This window comes from Dendropsophus ebraccatus, chromosome 13, assembly GCF_027789765.1.
Source record: "Dendropsophus ebraccatus isolate aDenEbr1 chromosome 13, aDenEbr1.pat, whole genome shotgun sequence".
In the NCBI taxonomy this organism is placed as follows: Eukaryota; Metazoa; Chordata; class Amphibia; order Anura; family Hylidae; genus Dendropsophus; species Dendropsophus ebraccatus.
The window spans coordinates 61240088-61252877 of record NC_091466.1 but is presented as its reverse complement, the minus strand read 5'-3'; the positions used below and the strand labels follow the sequence as shown (position 1 = coordinate 61252877).

The 12790-nt window shown below is 42.2% G+C and overlaps 1 protein-coding gene across 1 annotated transcript in view; it reads left to right on the top strand.

Annotated features, from left to right (window-relative positions):
* The window catches only part of STXBP6 (syntaxin binding protein 6), a 54611-nt gene that overhangs the window by 36405 nt on the left and 5416 nt on the right, over positions 1–12790 (top strand). The window contains exon 3 of the mRNA XM_069949758.1: positions 6020–6150. Coding sequence (XP_069805859.1) covers positions 6020–6150 — 131 coding nt within the window. The remainder of the gene's footprint in view (positions 1–6019; positions 6151–12790) is intronic.

Genomic DNA, 12790 nt, shown 5'->3' with positions numbered 1-12790 from the left:
TTTCATTTTTGGAGAGATTTTCGGCTTGGAATATATATCCCCAGTCATGTTCTAAGACTTATGGTTGAAGGTTTACACGCTTAGGGCCCATTCATACTATGGAATTGGCGCCGAAACTCAAGGCGGAACCCCCGCTCACGGACTCGGGCCGAATCCTGCCTGCCATCTGTTTAAATATGAGGGCTCACACTACCGCTCTCCGCACAAAGAAAGGTCAACACATTTTAAACTATTTTAGCTATTGGCCCAAGCGTTAGAAATGCATTAGAGTACATATGTGGTTTTTATTAGAGATGAGCAAAAATTTGATTTACCAGTGGCTGAAGAAGTTGGAAGAAGCCCTAGAAACCTAAGGTTCCTATTAGCAATATTTAACGATTATCGATTAACGATAAACTATAGCGAACAAGATTGTTTATCGTTAACCTGAAATCGTTCACCATATTACACAGAACCATAGTCGTTAGTAGTAACGATCATTTCAACGATCATTACTGCAAAGAAGGAACGATATGGAATAATGCTGCGAATAAACGCAGCGAACGATCAAACTATGAGCGAGAAATCGTTTATTTTGATATTTGAACGTGTTCTCAAATCGGCGTTGATGGTTCGCAAAAAATTTGCAGATCGTTCCGTGTAAACAGTTGTTCGCTGATTTAACCAATGTGTGAGATAGGCTTAAGCGATCGCAAAACGAATTTTCTGTACAATATATCGTACCGTCTAAACGCTGATCGTTATGAAAAAAAAATTGTTACTCCGACATCGTTAATCGTACGATCGGGCCAATTATCGTTTCGTGTAAAACGCAGCATTACACCGAATGATTAGTGACCGAATGCGGAATTACATCGAACAATTAACAATGATTTTAGGGTCAGATCTAAATCAACATGCTAACAATTTTTCAATCGTTGCCAGCAACTGCACAGGACGATTATCCTATAAATTTGAACGATATAACGATTTTCCACATGTCCCGTGTAGTAGGGCCCTTAGGGCTGCATGCTACTTTTTGGAATTTTATCATATTTTGTTTGTGGACCACTTTTTTGTAAGGATGCCTCTCAGCAGAGATCATAATCCCTTTAATGCTACACTATCATGAATTAGCTTGACATTGCCAAGAAACATAATGTTGCTTACTGGCATTTCTTGGGATTTCTTTAATTTGTGTAATCTTCTATTAGCTTTTTACGTGTCTTTTTAGCTCTCCCATATCTTCCCAATTCACTTGGGCTTTTTGGCCGTCTGATTCCCTTTCTCTCTGTTTTCCACCCTGCACACCTGAAATAAACCTTGGCAGTGTTACAGTGAAGTGCTTGTTCATCCATCATTCTGGCTGCATTTCCCATAGGACCCTGCAGCAGGATTAAGTACTAATTTATGTGTGCTGCGGGTCAATGCATCAAACGCTCCTAATTACCATTACCAGTTACAGTAAGTCAGGCACATTCTGTCATTGTTCACCCTAACCCCGCTTAAAGTGGGTTTAATATATATATATATATATATATATATATATATATATATATATATATATATATATTATTATAAATTTTTTTATTTTTTTTTTAAGTTTTATTATTTTTTTTTTCTCCATACAGCACATTGTGCACCATGGATATAAATTATTCTTTGCCATTAAAGTTAGCAATTATGGTGATTGATAAGTCGCTAAGAAATGGCGAAGAATGACTGGACAACATAAGTGGAATAGATTTGGCACTTCACATGTTTCTATGGTTGGGAATTCTTAAAGGGAATCTGTCGCCAAGACAATGCTATCTAACCTATCACCATTATGTTATAGAGCAGGAAGAGCTGAGCAGATTGATATATATCTTTGTGGGAAAAGATTCTGTATAACTTGATTGAAATTTCTTCTTATTCTGTCATAAGGAGTCCAGTGGGCGGTGTCCCTCAATGGACTGGACTCTTAAGCATGGAAACATCAGAGATTTCAATCAATAAATTAAAAGTTATACTAACTCTTTTCCCATAAAGATATATATCAATCCGCTCAGCTCCTTCTGCTCTATAACATGATGCTGATAGAATAGGGAGCATTTTCATGGTGATGGATTCCCTTTAACTAGTCAAGTATATAGCATTGAAAAGAAGGTTTGGCAGCTTCCACATATTAGTTACTATTTCAGTAACTTCCTACTGATTCAGGCACAGTAGGTGTTACATGTCGCAAAAGTAGCTTTGCTAGGAGTGTCTGGGGCTTTTTTTTATGAGTAAAAATGCTTTTAATTGGTGGACAGCCATCTTAATGAAGCAAGCGCCAGTCCAAAGCAGGGGGAGGGGCCTCAACATCCGAGACTTCTGCAATGTAAAGCATATCTCGACATGCTGTTAAAAACAGTTCAGGCAAGATGCCAGCCCCCATAATAATGTACTGACAATGATATTAAAGAGGTATTCTGGGCAACAAGTACATTTAGTTACAGGCAGGAGGGAACATAATAAGGATGCTCTACTTACCTGTCCCCGTTCCCGTATTGTACTGTCTTACCACTCCGGGATCTCCTGCTCCAGCGACATCACAACCAGACTGATGGATTACCCCTTCAGCCAATCAGTGATTGGGGTGGGATGCAGCTGCAGTCGCTAATTGGCTCAGCAGGCCATCCATCAGCCAAGTCGGGTAAATTTCCCCCAGGTTATGATGACAAGAGAACCCAGGGCAGTGCGGTCACGGAGAGAGGTAAGTAGAGTCTTTATTCTTCTGTTTACCCCTCGCCTGCAGCCAAATCTTACTTATTGCCGGAATACCAAAAATGGCAATTAAAAAATAGATGAAAAAAGACTAGTAACAGTAAAAAAAAAAAAAAGTGAAAAAGTGAAACTTAACTCTTAGGTGGTCTTTAACTTTAAACCTATTCACTTGTCTGCTTCTCGGGGCACAGTTCATCCAGCTTGTTCTTTAATTGTTTGATTTGTTTGAGTACAAGGAAATCCGTGTTGCCTGTGTGTGAAAAGGGAATGGAGCCAATGCAGGAAATATCAGAGGTTCCTGTTGTGAAGTGGTGCACTAATCTCTCAGCGCTAACCTCGACTTCATTCCTCTATAGCTGTTAATCCACAATACAAGGGAATTAAGGATAGTTGCAATGCTTGGTTCTGGTGAAATTAATATATATGTATATATATATATATATATCAAGAGTTCTGGTCATTCTGTTAAACATGTATCCTTTAATCTGTTGCTCCTAGCAGACTGTGGTGATAAATGGATTTATGGATTGTATGCTTTTCCACGTCATTGACCATAAAGCGTCTACAGCGTCTATTTTTGTGTGCCCTACCACTGGCAGATATTGATGCCTGGGATGGTTGAAGTATACACTATTATCAGTACTCTCCAATAGACCTCACTGAAGAGAATCCCCCAAATGCCTGCATTGTATTCATAACCTGTTCACCTTGGTTATGACCCTCCTTTGGGCATACACTAAAAGTGCCCTTACACAAAGCGATTATCGGCCGTATTTGGCCAATTTCCAGCCATTACGGCTGATTATTACCTTGTGTAATAAAAGGCAATAATCAGCTGTTATGCACAATGTTGGATGATCGTTGTCTTTCTACATGTTAAAAAACTGACGACTAGGATATCAACGATCTGCTGCCATCCCACCGTGTAATAGGAGCAGTGGCAGCAGACCTCCACTATCTCCTATGGGCTCCCGCACTTACCCGCTCACTGTCTGTGCGTGTTATAGTGCCAGCAGCAAGCGGGGAACGAGGAGCAAGCTTGACGCCTCATAGCGCGTCTGTGCCCTAGGTCTGCACCACCTCTGTCCCTCCTCCCCACCCTATTCACCATTTAAGTATGCCTCTGGGTAGGATTTCTCCTAATTATCACCTGTTTGAACACTGCACATGTGCTGGATCGTTAAGGCACATGTGCAGTGTTCAGACAAGTGATGAATAGGAGAAATTCTACCTGGTGGCATTCCTAATGATAAAGAGGGAGGGGAGGAGGGTCAGAGGGGCAGTGCAGGACTGGGGCAGAGACAGTCTAGGCCATGGGTCTCCAAACTGTGGCCCTTCAGTTGTTGCGAAACCACAACTCCCATCATGCCTTGCCAGCTAAAGCTTTGGATTTGGCTGTCCAGGCATGATGGGAAATGTAGTTTTACAACAGCTGGTGGGCTGCAGTTTGGAGACCCATGGTCTAGGCCACGCCAACTTGACACAGGGCTGCAAGTTTAAAAGTTGTTTTTTAGGACAATAAATGCGTCACCTGCCGAACGAACCCCAGGACAGATCTTGGATTAAAAGCAGCTATCCGACAGTACAAGTTTGAGGGGGCAAATTGTGGGTACAAAGTCACTTTAAGTTTGAAAGCTGTAGGGATCTGTGCCTAAATGTCATTTGAGCTGCGCTTTGGCCTCAACGTTTGACCCCAGCTTCATGCTTCGGAGCATGTATGGTTTCCGTATATAAGAATAGCATTGGTGGTTATTGATAGATAAAATAATTTCTTCTTCTGTCCCGTACTGGTTTCTTCTTCTGGTCTCGGAGTTTAGCCTTGGGGACAGTATTGCTGGATTTCCCCAGCTCCCAGTGCTGCCTGGTCTGTCTATTAAAGATGAATGTGTCCGATCCCTGGGATACAAATCCCTGACGGTGCTCTCTTGTCAATTCCCTTCCAGTAGATGAATGGTGCATATATTATGCTGTGTCACAATTCTGCAAGGCATCACAAGCCTGAAAGTTTTTCTCACTTCCCCCTCTGTGTTCTCTGAGAATAATAATATCTCTTCTAGTCCCTAAGCCGCCTTCCAGGATGTTTAACTAATGCGATGGATTCGGAACTCCACCCATCTTAGCGGATATGGACATTTCTATACAATCCCTCAATACCTTGTTAGATGTGTTTAAAGCAGGTGGATTATTATGTAAAATCTTTGAGGATTATTCTGCCTTAAAGGGGTTATCTGGGGAGCAGAAAAAGTCTGACCTGTTCAGCTCTCAGAGGTCCCACTCCCCCCCATCTGGCTCTGAAGGTATCTTCCGAAGTAAGAGGAGGTGGGGTGGATTTTCCTAGTGATGTTCAATAGTTGCCCGATGTTGCACCGACATCCGGCGGTGATAGGTCACTATGTGCAGGCAACGTGCACCTGTCCACCTCTTGTCTTGGAATGACCTTCTGCTACCACCAGAGGGAGATAGTGGATGTAAAGGGGTTATCCAGCACTACAAAAACATGGCCACTTTTCCCCCCTACTGTTGTCTCCAGTTCAGGTGCAGTTTGCAATTAAGCTCCATTTACTTCAATGGAACAGAGTTTCAAAACCCCACCCAATCTGGAGACCACAGTAGGGGAAAAGTGGCCATGTTTTTGTAGCGCTGGATAACCCCTTTAATGTTTGTCAAATGTAAGAACATTGTGAGAACTTTTCTCAGGTACCTTATTGTATGTAATCTGTTACTTTGATGTTAATAAGATAGACACCTTAGGGTATGTTCACACTGAGGAGTAGGCAAGTATTCAGCAAAGAATTGAAGAGGAAAGAGGCAGAAAGCGGATCTGTGGCAGAAAATTCTGCTCGGAAATTCTGCAGTGTGAATAACAGAGTGGAAATCCCATTGAACACAATGGGACATTGTTCTGTTCATATTTTACGGGAGGAATTTCAAGCGGAAATTAGGAGCGGATTCCTCTTCAATTCCTCTTCAATTCCTCGCCTATTCCTCAGTGTGCACATATCCTTAAAGTGTTAGAAAAGTTTTTTGTTTGTTTTTTTCCGGTGTGGGTGCTCAGATACTTACGAATCACCAAGATGAGAAGGAAGAAGCATGGAGCTAGATGCTGCGGGAGATGGACTCTATAGTAAGTCTATGAAGCCTGTCTCTCACGAGACAGATGGAGAAGCACCCAACCACCGTCCAAGCCTCTACAGATCAGAGTCACTTAGACAGGAAAAAGAGGACCTACATAATTATAGGCACATAATTTTTTGCTTGACATTTTTCTTTTTTTCTTTGTGTTTTTCTACAGTTACAAACAAGAAACCCTCACAAGTCTACATAACTAAGGTCAAACAGTTCGAGGGCTCGTCTTGTTTCGTGAGGAGATCCCAGTGGACTCTAGAACAACTCAGACAAGTGAATGGTATTGACCCTAATCGGGTAAGTTTGGTCCTTTCTTAGTATGTGTTTTTGTGTATGTTAAAAATAGGTCATAGGTCAAATCGATATACTTCAGCCTCATCCTTCTCACAATTTTAAAGGAGTTTTTCAAGGGGTTGTCCCTATGAGATAAAATGGAGAGCTGCTCTGTTGAACGGGGACTCCAATGGCCCCTCTCTCCCCTGTAGAAGCGGCTGTTTTGTTATTTGTCCAGAATGACGGTCAGATCTCCCTGGTGGCTATGTTAGCGGTAAGCCGCAACCAGACAGCTTTCCTGACCCACTGTTATACTGGCAGGACTGTAAGAATGATTGCTGGATCGTCCAAGCGGCCATTTGCATCCATCATTTGGCGACCACCCAGCCCCTACTACATGGTGTTTGTGTGGCTGACGAACAGGGATTTTTTGACATGTCAAAACAATGAGATCAGCCAATGAATAATTATTTGCTCGCTTGTCGATTGATCGTTGTACCATGTAGTAAGGCCTTTACACTAGACGGCTTACAAATGTGCCAGATTTATCACAGTGGCTCCAGGTGATTGATAGAGTGGCCTAAAAGTGTGTTTAAGCCGCATCAGAAGCCTGCGCCAGAATATCAGTGCGGCCTTTGTTGGATGCGGAAGCAAGATAAATTATTTTTACCAAAATAAAAAGCTCTTACACACACATACACACACACTGGCACCCTGGTTTAAGAGTAACTTTGAGAGCGTTTTGCAAGAAGAGTCACAATTGTGACTTGGTATAAGAGCATTGCTTTGGTGTAAGAGCTCCCTGTACTGGGTTGAAAGGCGAGTGGGGGAGAGGCATGGTCTGGATAGCGGGGTCTACAGCCCTGTACTCCCTCACCTCACCTCATCATAGCAGATCCACTTAAAGGGGTAGTGTGGCGGTAAAAAATTATTCACAGAATAACACACATTACAAAGTTATAGAACTTTGTAATGTATGTTATGTCTGTGAATGGCCCCCTTCCCGTGTTCCACCACCCCCACCCGTGTACCCGGAAGTGTAGTGCTTTATACATACCTGATCCGTGCCAACACGCGTCCGCCATCTTGTGCCAAACGTCATCTTCGGCCGGCCCGAACACCTTCGATCTTCCCGAGTGCCGGCCGCGTCATCAGCTGCTCAGCCGCGATTGGCTGAGCATAACTGTGCTCGGCCAATCGCGGCTGAGCAGCTGATGACGCGGCCGGCACTCGGGAAGATCGAAGGTGTTCGGGCCGGCCGGCCGAAGATGACGTTTGCCACAAGATGGCGGACGCGTGTCGGCACGGATCAGGTATGTATAAAGCACTACACTTCGGGGTACACGGGTGGGGGTGGTGGGACACGGGGAAGGGGGCCATTCACAGACATAACATACATTACAAAGTTCTATAACTTTGTAATGTGTGTTATTCTGTGAATAATTTTTTACCGCCGCACTACCCCTTTAAGGCTGGGGCTTGCATCAGAGGACAGGACTGTGGAGGTAATCTCTTCATAGCTGTAACCCCTCTCTCCTTGGACAGAGAGCGCTGCTATACGGTGCCCACATATGTCCTGCTCATTCCTTCATGCTCCCTGCAGTCTCTGTCAGCCCTTGTGTTTCCCACCCTCTCCATTCCTGCTATAATGTGCCTGCACTTACACTCAGCTATACACCCTGCTGCTATAAGGTGCCTGCACTTACACTCAGCTATAAACCCTGCTGCTATAAGGTGCCTGCACTTACACTCAGCTATACACCCTGCTGCTATAAGGTGCCTGCACTTACTCAGCTATACACACTGCTGCTATAATGTGCCTGCACTCACACTCAACCTTTCAAACTGCTGTATATAGAGAAGTTTCTCTCACTGTCCTCCTGCACAGCTCTGTGATTCTCCCTTTCTGATTGGTCCATGCTGATCACACACACCCTCCCCATTGCTGTCATGTGACCACACAGACCTCTTACAGCAGCCCTGCTTCTCTATTCTAGCCTGTACTACGCTACTGCGTTATGGGGATCTGCAGCTCCATCCTGTATCTACAAACTGCTGCTGTATTTCCAGGTTTATGCACTTACTATACATTATACTCCACATGCAGATTTTTTCTATACTGTACAGTAACTTAAAATATCACATATCCAGCAGTTTCTCATTGATTTTTTTTCATCTGTTCATGTTATTCAGAATGAATGTATATGTACAGTATGTATATGTTATTATTTTTAGTAGTAGTATTGGTGGTATTTATTTATTTTTTTAAATCATATATATAATTTTTTTTTTTTAACATAAATTGTACTATTCTGGTGAAGTTTTTGCAATAAAAAATCTGAACAAATGGATTTAAAGATCCATAAATGCTAATTCATCTCATCCATAGCGCTGCTTTTGTAAATGCTGCTGATTTGTCGCATGAAACAATCTGCAGCAAATCCACCCTTTTTTTTGTCTGCATATTATCAGAACTGAGCTCTGTTCATATCGTTGCCGTTTCCAGCTGTGAACTAGGCACGCGCTAAGTAATTGGAAGGTGACCTCTAGTGGCGGCCTGTATGTTTACATCAATCAAATATGTAAATATTATTTATAATGTAAATACATAAACACGTCAATAAATTATAAATATGTGATGGAATAAAACATTCAGGCTGACCACTAAGAACACATATATAAATACATACAGGAAGGAGTATAACAAAAACATCAGTTTCCTTTGTTTTTACCAGCACATTTATGGGCTTCTGTTTTTAATATGCATTTAAAAAAAAAAAACTTTGTAAGAAGCTGTGGAAGCTATTTTTGTTATTACGGTATTTTGAATTCTATTTGGCATATTACCACAATACAAAAAAAATGGTTAATTAACATTAAATAACGAACGAAATCCCATCCCTTTTTGTTCCCTGTAGTGATTTATATTGGTCTCATTACTGACCCCATGAATAAGACTACACCATGTAATATCAAAAAAGTTAGCACATTTAGGCTATGTTCACATACACAGCAATAATACCAAAATGTGGCCATAATTTTGAGGTAAAAAATACAGCCGTTTTTTCCTGTATAATAATGTGCTCCATTTAAGTTGGCCAGTATAGAATAACAGCTGTAATTGGTTGCTCATCATTTGCTTGTATTCTTGTTATTTTCCACCTGCTTTGATTTGGTTTGTTTTTTAGACCTGTTCACACATGCAATGGCAATGTATGGCGACCACATGAAGAAATGCGCCTGTGTTGGGGACAGCCTTATTGACTAATAATTTATCTGTAGAGCTATATAGATAGGTTGAGTGCCCCAATAATATACCATTATAGGGCTTAGTATGAGTTAAAAGGCTAGGGAAACTGGTAAGCTGCCATTGCATACACCCCCCCCCCCCCACACACACAGACTTAGAACCTGTGTGCCTCTGAAATTAGGAACGCCCCCCAGGATTTCTATTCATTGCTTGTCTGAACTGCACCTGTGTTGCTATGGCACATGTGCACTGTTTAGACAGGTAATGAATAGAAATCTTGTCAGCAGTGTTGCTAATGATGAGGAGGGTGAGGGGGAAGAAAGTAGAGGCATCACATACCTGGGGCACAGACACTCTAGGCCACACCAGTATGACACAGCACTGCAGATTAAAAGATCATTTTTTGCTCTAACCAGGGGACCTGGCACATTTTAAAAGACACGACCGGTAAGGATTTACTCTCAAATGGATGGTACTAGCAGTGGGGTGGTATGGTGGATACAGAGTCGCTTTAACGTAGCTTCTCAGGGACATAATATTAAATGAAATAAGTTATATCTTAAAGGAGAAGTCTGGCGAAAATTTTTATTAAAGTATTGTATTGCCCCCAAAAGTTATACAAATCCCCAATATACACGTATTACAGGAAATGCTTATAAAGTGCTGTATTCCCTGCACTTACTACTGCATCAAGGCTTTACTTCCTGGATAACATGGTGATGTCACTTCCTGGATAACATGGTGATGTCACTTCCTGGATAACTTGGTGATGTCACTTCCTAGATAAAATGGTGATGTCACTTCCTGGATAACATGGTGATGTCACTTCCTGGATAACATGGTGATGTCACGACCCGACTCCCAGAGCTGTGCGGGCTGTGGCTGCTGGAGAGGATGATGGCAGGGGGACACTGAGGGACACAGGGCACTGGAGGGACACTGAGCATCCCTCTGCCATCATCCTCTCCAGCAGCCACAGCCCGCACAGCTCTGGGAGTCGGGTCGTGACATCACCATGTTATCCAGGAAGTGAAGCCTTGATTCAGTCGTAAGTGCAGAGAAAAAGCACTTTATAAGCATTTCCCGTAATAAGTGTATATTGGGCATTTGTATAACCTTTGGGGGGCAATACAATACTTTAATAAAAATTTCTCCTTTAAAGTGTCACTGTCGTGAATTTTTTTTTTGCAGAAATCAATAGTCCAGGCGATTTTAAGAAACTTTGTAATTGGGTTTATTATCCGAAAAATGCATTTTTATCATGAAAAAGCAGTTTGAAGCTCTCCCCCCTGTCTTCATTGTTCTCCTATGGAGAGAGCTAAAGAAAAGACCAAAACAGGACAACAAAGAGTTAATCTACAAATCCCTCACGGGATATCTCTACTGACCATCACCAGTGACCTGTCTGAGCTCAGATTACAGCTGTCACCCAGCTCCGTGCCTGTAATCCTCTGTTATCTGCTTTCTGCTGCCGGCTAACTCCCTCCTTCCTCCTCCCCCCTCCCCTCTCCCTAGAGCAGACAGGGTACGACTCCTGCAACAAGTCACAATTTTCAGATTTTTCAGAGTGGATGAAAAAGAGGAAGGAGGGGGGGACCTGGGAAAAGGCTTTTTACATGCAGATAATGGCAGATTTGGCTAATAAACCCAATTACAAAGTTTCTTAAAATCGCCTGGACTATTGATTTCTGCAAAAAAAAAAAATACGACAGTGACTCTTTAACCTTACCCACTTTTAAACAGTTTCTGATTAGTGGGCATTTTGGGTAATACCCTACTGTACACTTTAAGACTTGAGGGTGTTTCTATGCCATACTGTTCATATACAATATATAAGGGAAAATAGATGTAAAAATCTCACGCCTTTATCATAAACGCTGCAGAATAGCCGTCCATTATGATATACAATATTCATGCTGATTTGATGCAATTTCCTTTGAGAACTAATATGCCCTTTCGATAAGGATACAGAAGAGAGCGTCTAGCAGGATAAAGCTTTGTTCCCTCATCACAAATTGTACAAACATTACAGATCGCTACACAGCATACACCCTTTTCAGGTATGTGGGGAGATTTATCAAACATGGTGTAAAGTGAAACTGGCTCAGTTGCCCCTAGCAACCAATCAGATTCCACCTTTCATTCCTCATATTCTTTTGAAAAAATGGTGGAATCTGATTGGTTGCTAGGGGCAACTGAGGCAATCCTACTTTACACCAGTTTGATAAATCTCCCCCATGGTTCCCCAAGGAACTCCCCTTTAAATATATGTATGCAGCCTGACTTTAGAGGACGGCAAACACATCTGTCCAAGGCCATTGATTTCTACTGACATGTTATTCATAAGCGATGTGGGAACAGTTCCTGGCTCCTATGTAGTGTAGCTGTCACACCTATTTTCCGGTAATCTAATACAGATGTCAGAAGGCTTATGGAGATAGTTTCTAACACCACGCAGATTATACAAATCCAAAAGATGACCCTTTAAATGGCCCTGAAGATCTAGACTGCAGCATTCTTCCCTGTAGAAAACTTCCTCCCCATTCTTCTTACTAAGCGAACATCTTTTTCTTTCAAATCAACTGGTTTCAGAAAGTTATATAGATTTGTAATTTACTTCCCATACTTATCAGCTGCTGTATGTCCTGCGGGAAATGTTGTTTTCTTTCCAGTCTGACACAGTGTTCTCTGCTGCCACCTTTGTCCATGTCAGGAAGTGTCCAGAGCAGCAGCAAATTCCCATAGAAAACCTCTCCTGTTCTGGACGGTTCCTGATATGGACAGAGATGGCAGCAGAGAGCACTGTGTCAGACTGGAAAGAAAACAACATTTCCTGGATATACAGCAGCTAATAAGTATGGGAAGACTTGAGTTTTTTTAAATAGAAGTAAATTACAAATCTATATACCTTTGTGAAACCAGTTGATTTAAAGGAATTTAGCTGGATTACCCCTTTTAAGGTGGCCATAGACCTTCAGTTATCTTCTCCTGTCCTCCCCATACACATGAACATTCAGCACAGCCAAATGTTTCTTATGAGAAGGAGAAACGTAAGTAGCAGCCAGATAGCTCTGGTGGCGGCTTATCACTTATAACAAAGGGGAAGGGCAAATGCAAATCCGCCATGCCAAACCCCTAGCTCTACCTACATGATCTGTCGGTGGAGTCTCGAAAGTCTTCTTCTTCTAAACGGTATTCTACCTCATCCTCCAACATCCCGGCAGAGCACAGCACTACTTGGGTTGGGACTCTCATGACATCCTCCTCTCTGCTACTCTGCTTCTTTGTATTACTCAGTACACTACTCACTCAGCACGACTTGTCCTACATTGCATTCCTACTACAGATTCGGTTACTGTAATGTCAACTATTCGTCTGGAACTATTGTCAACTGTATTGTCAAGTGCTTTATCA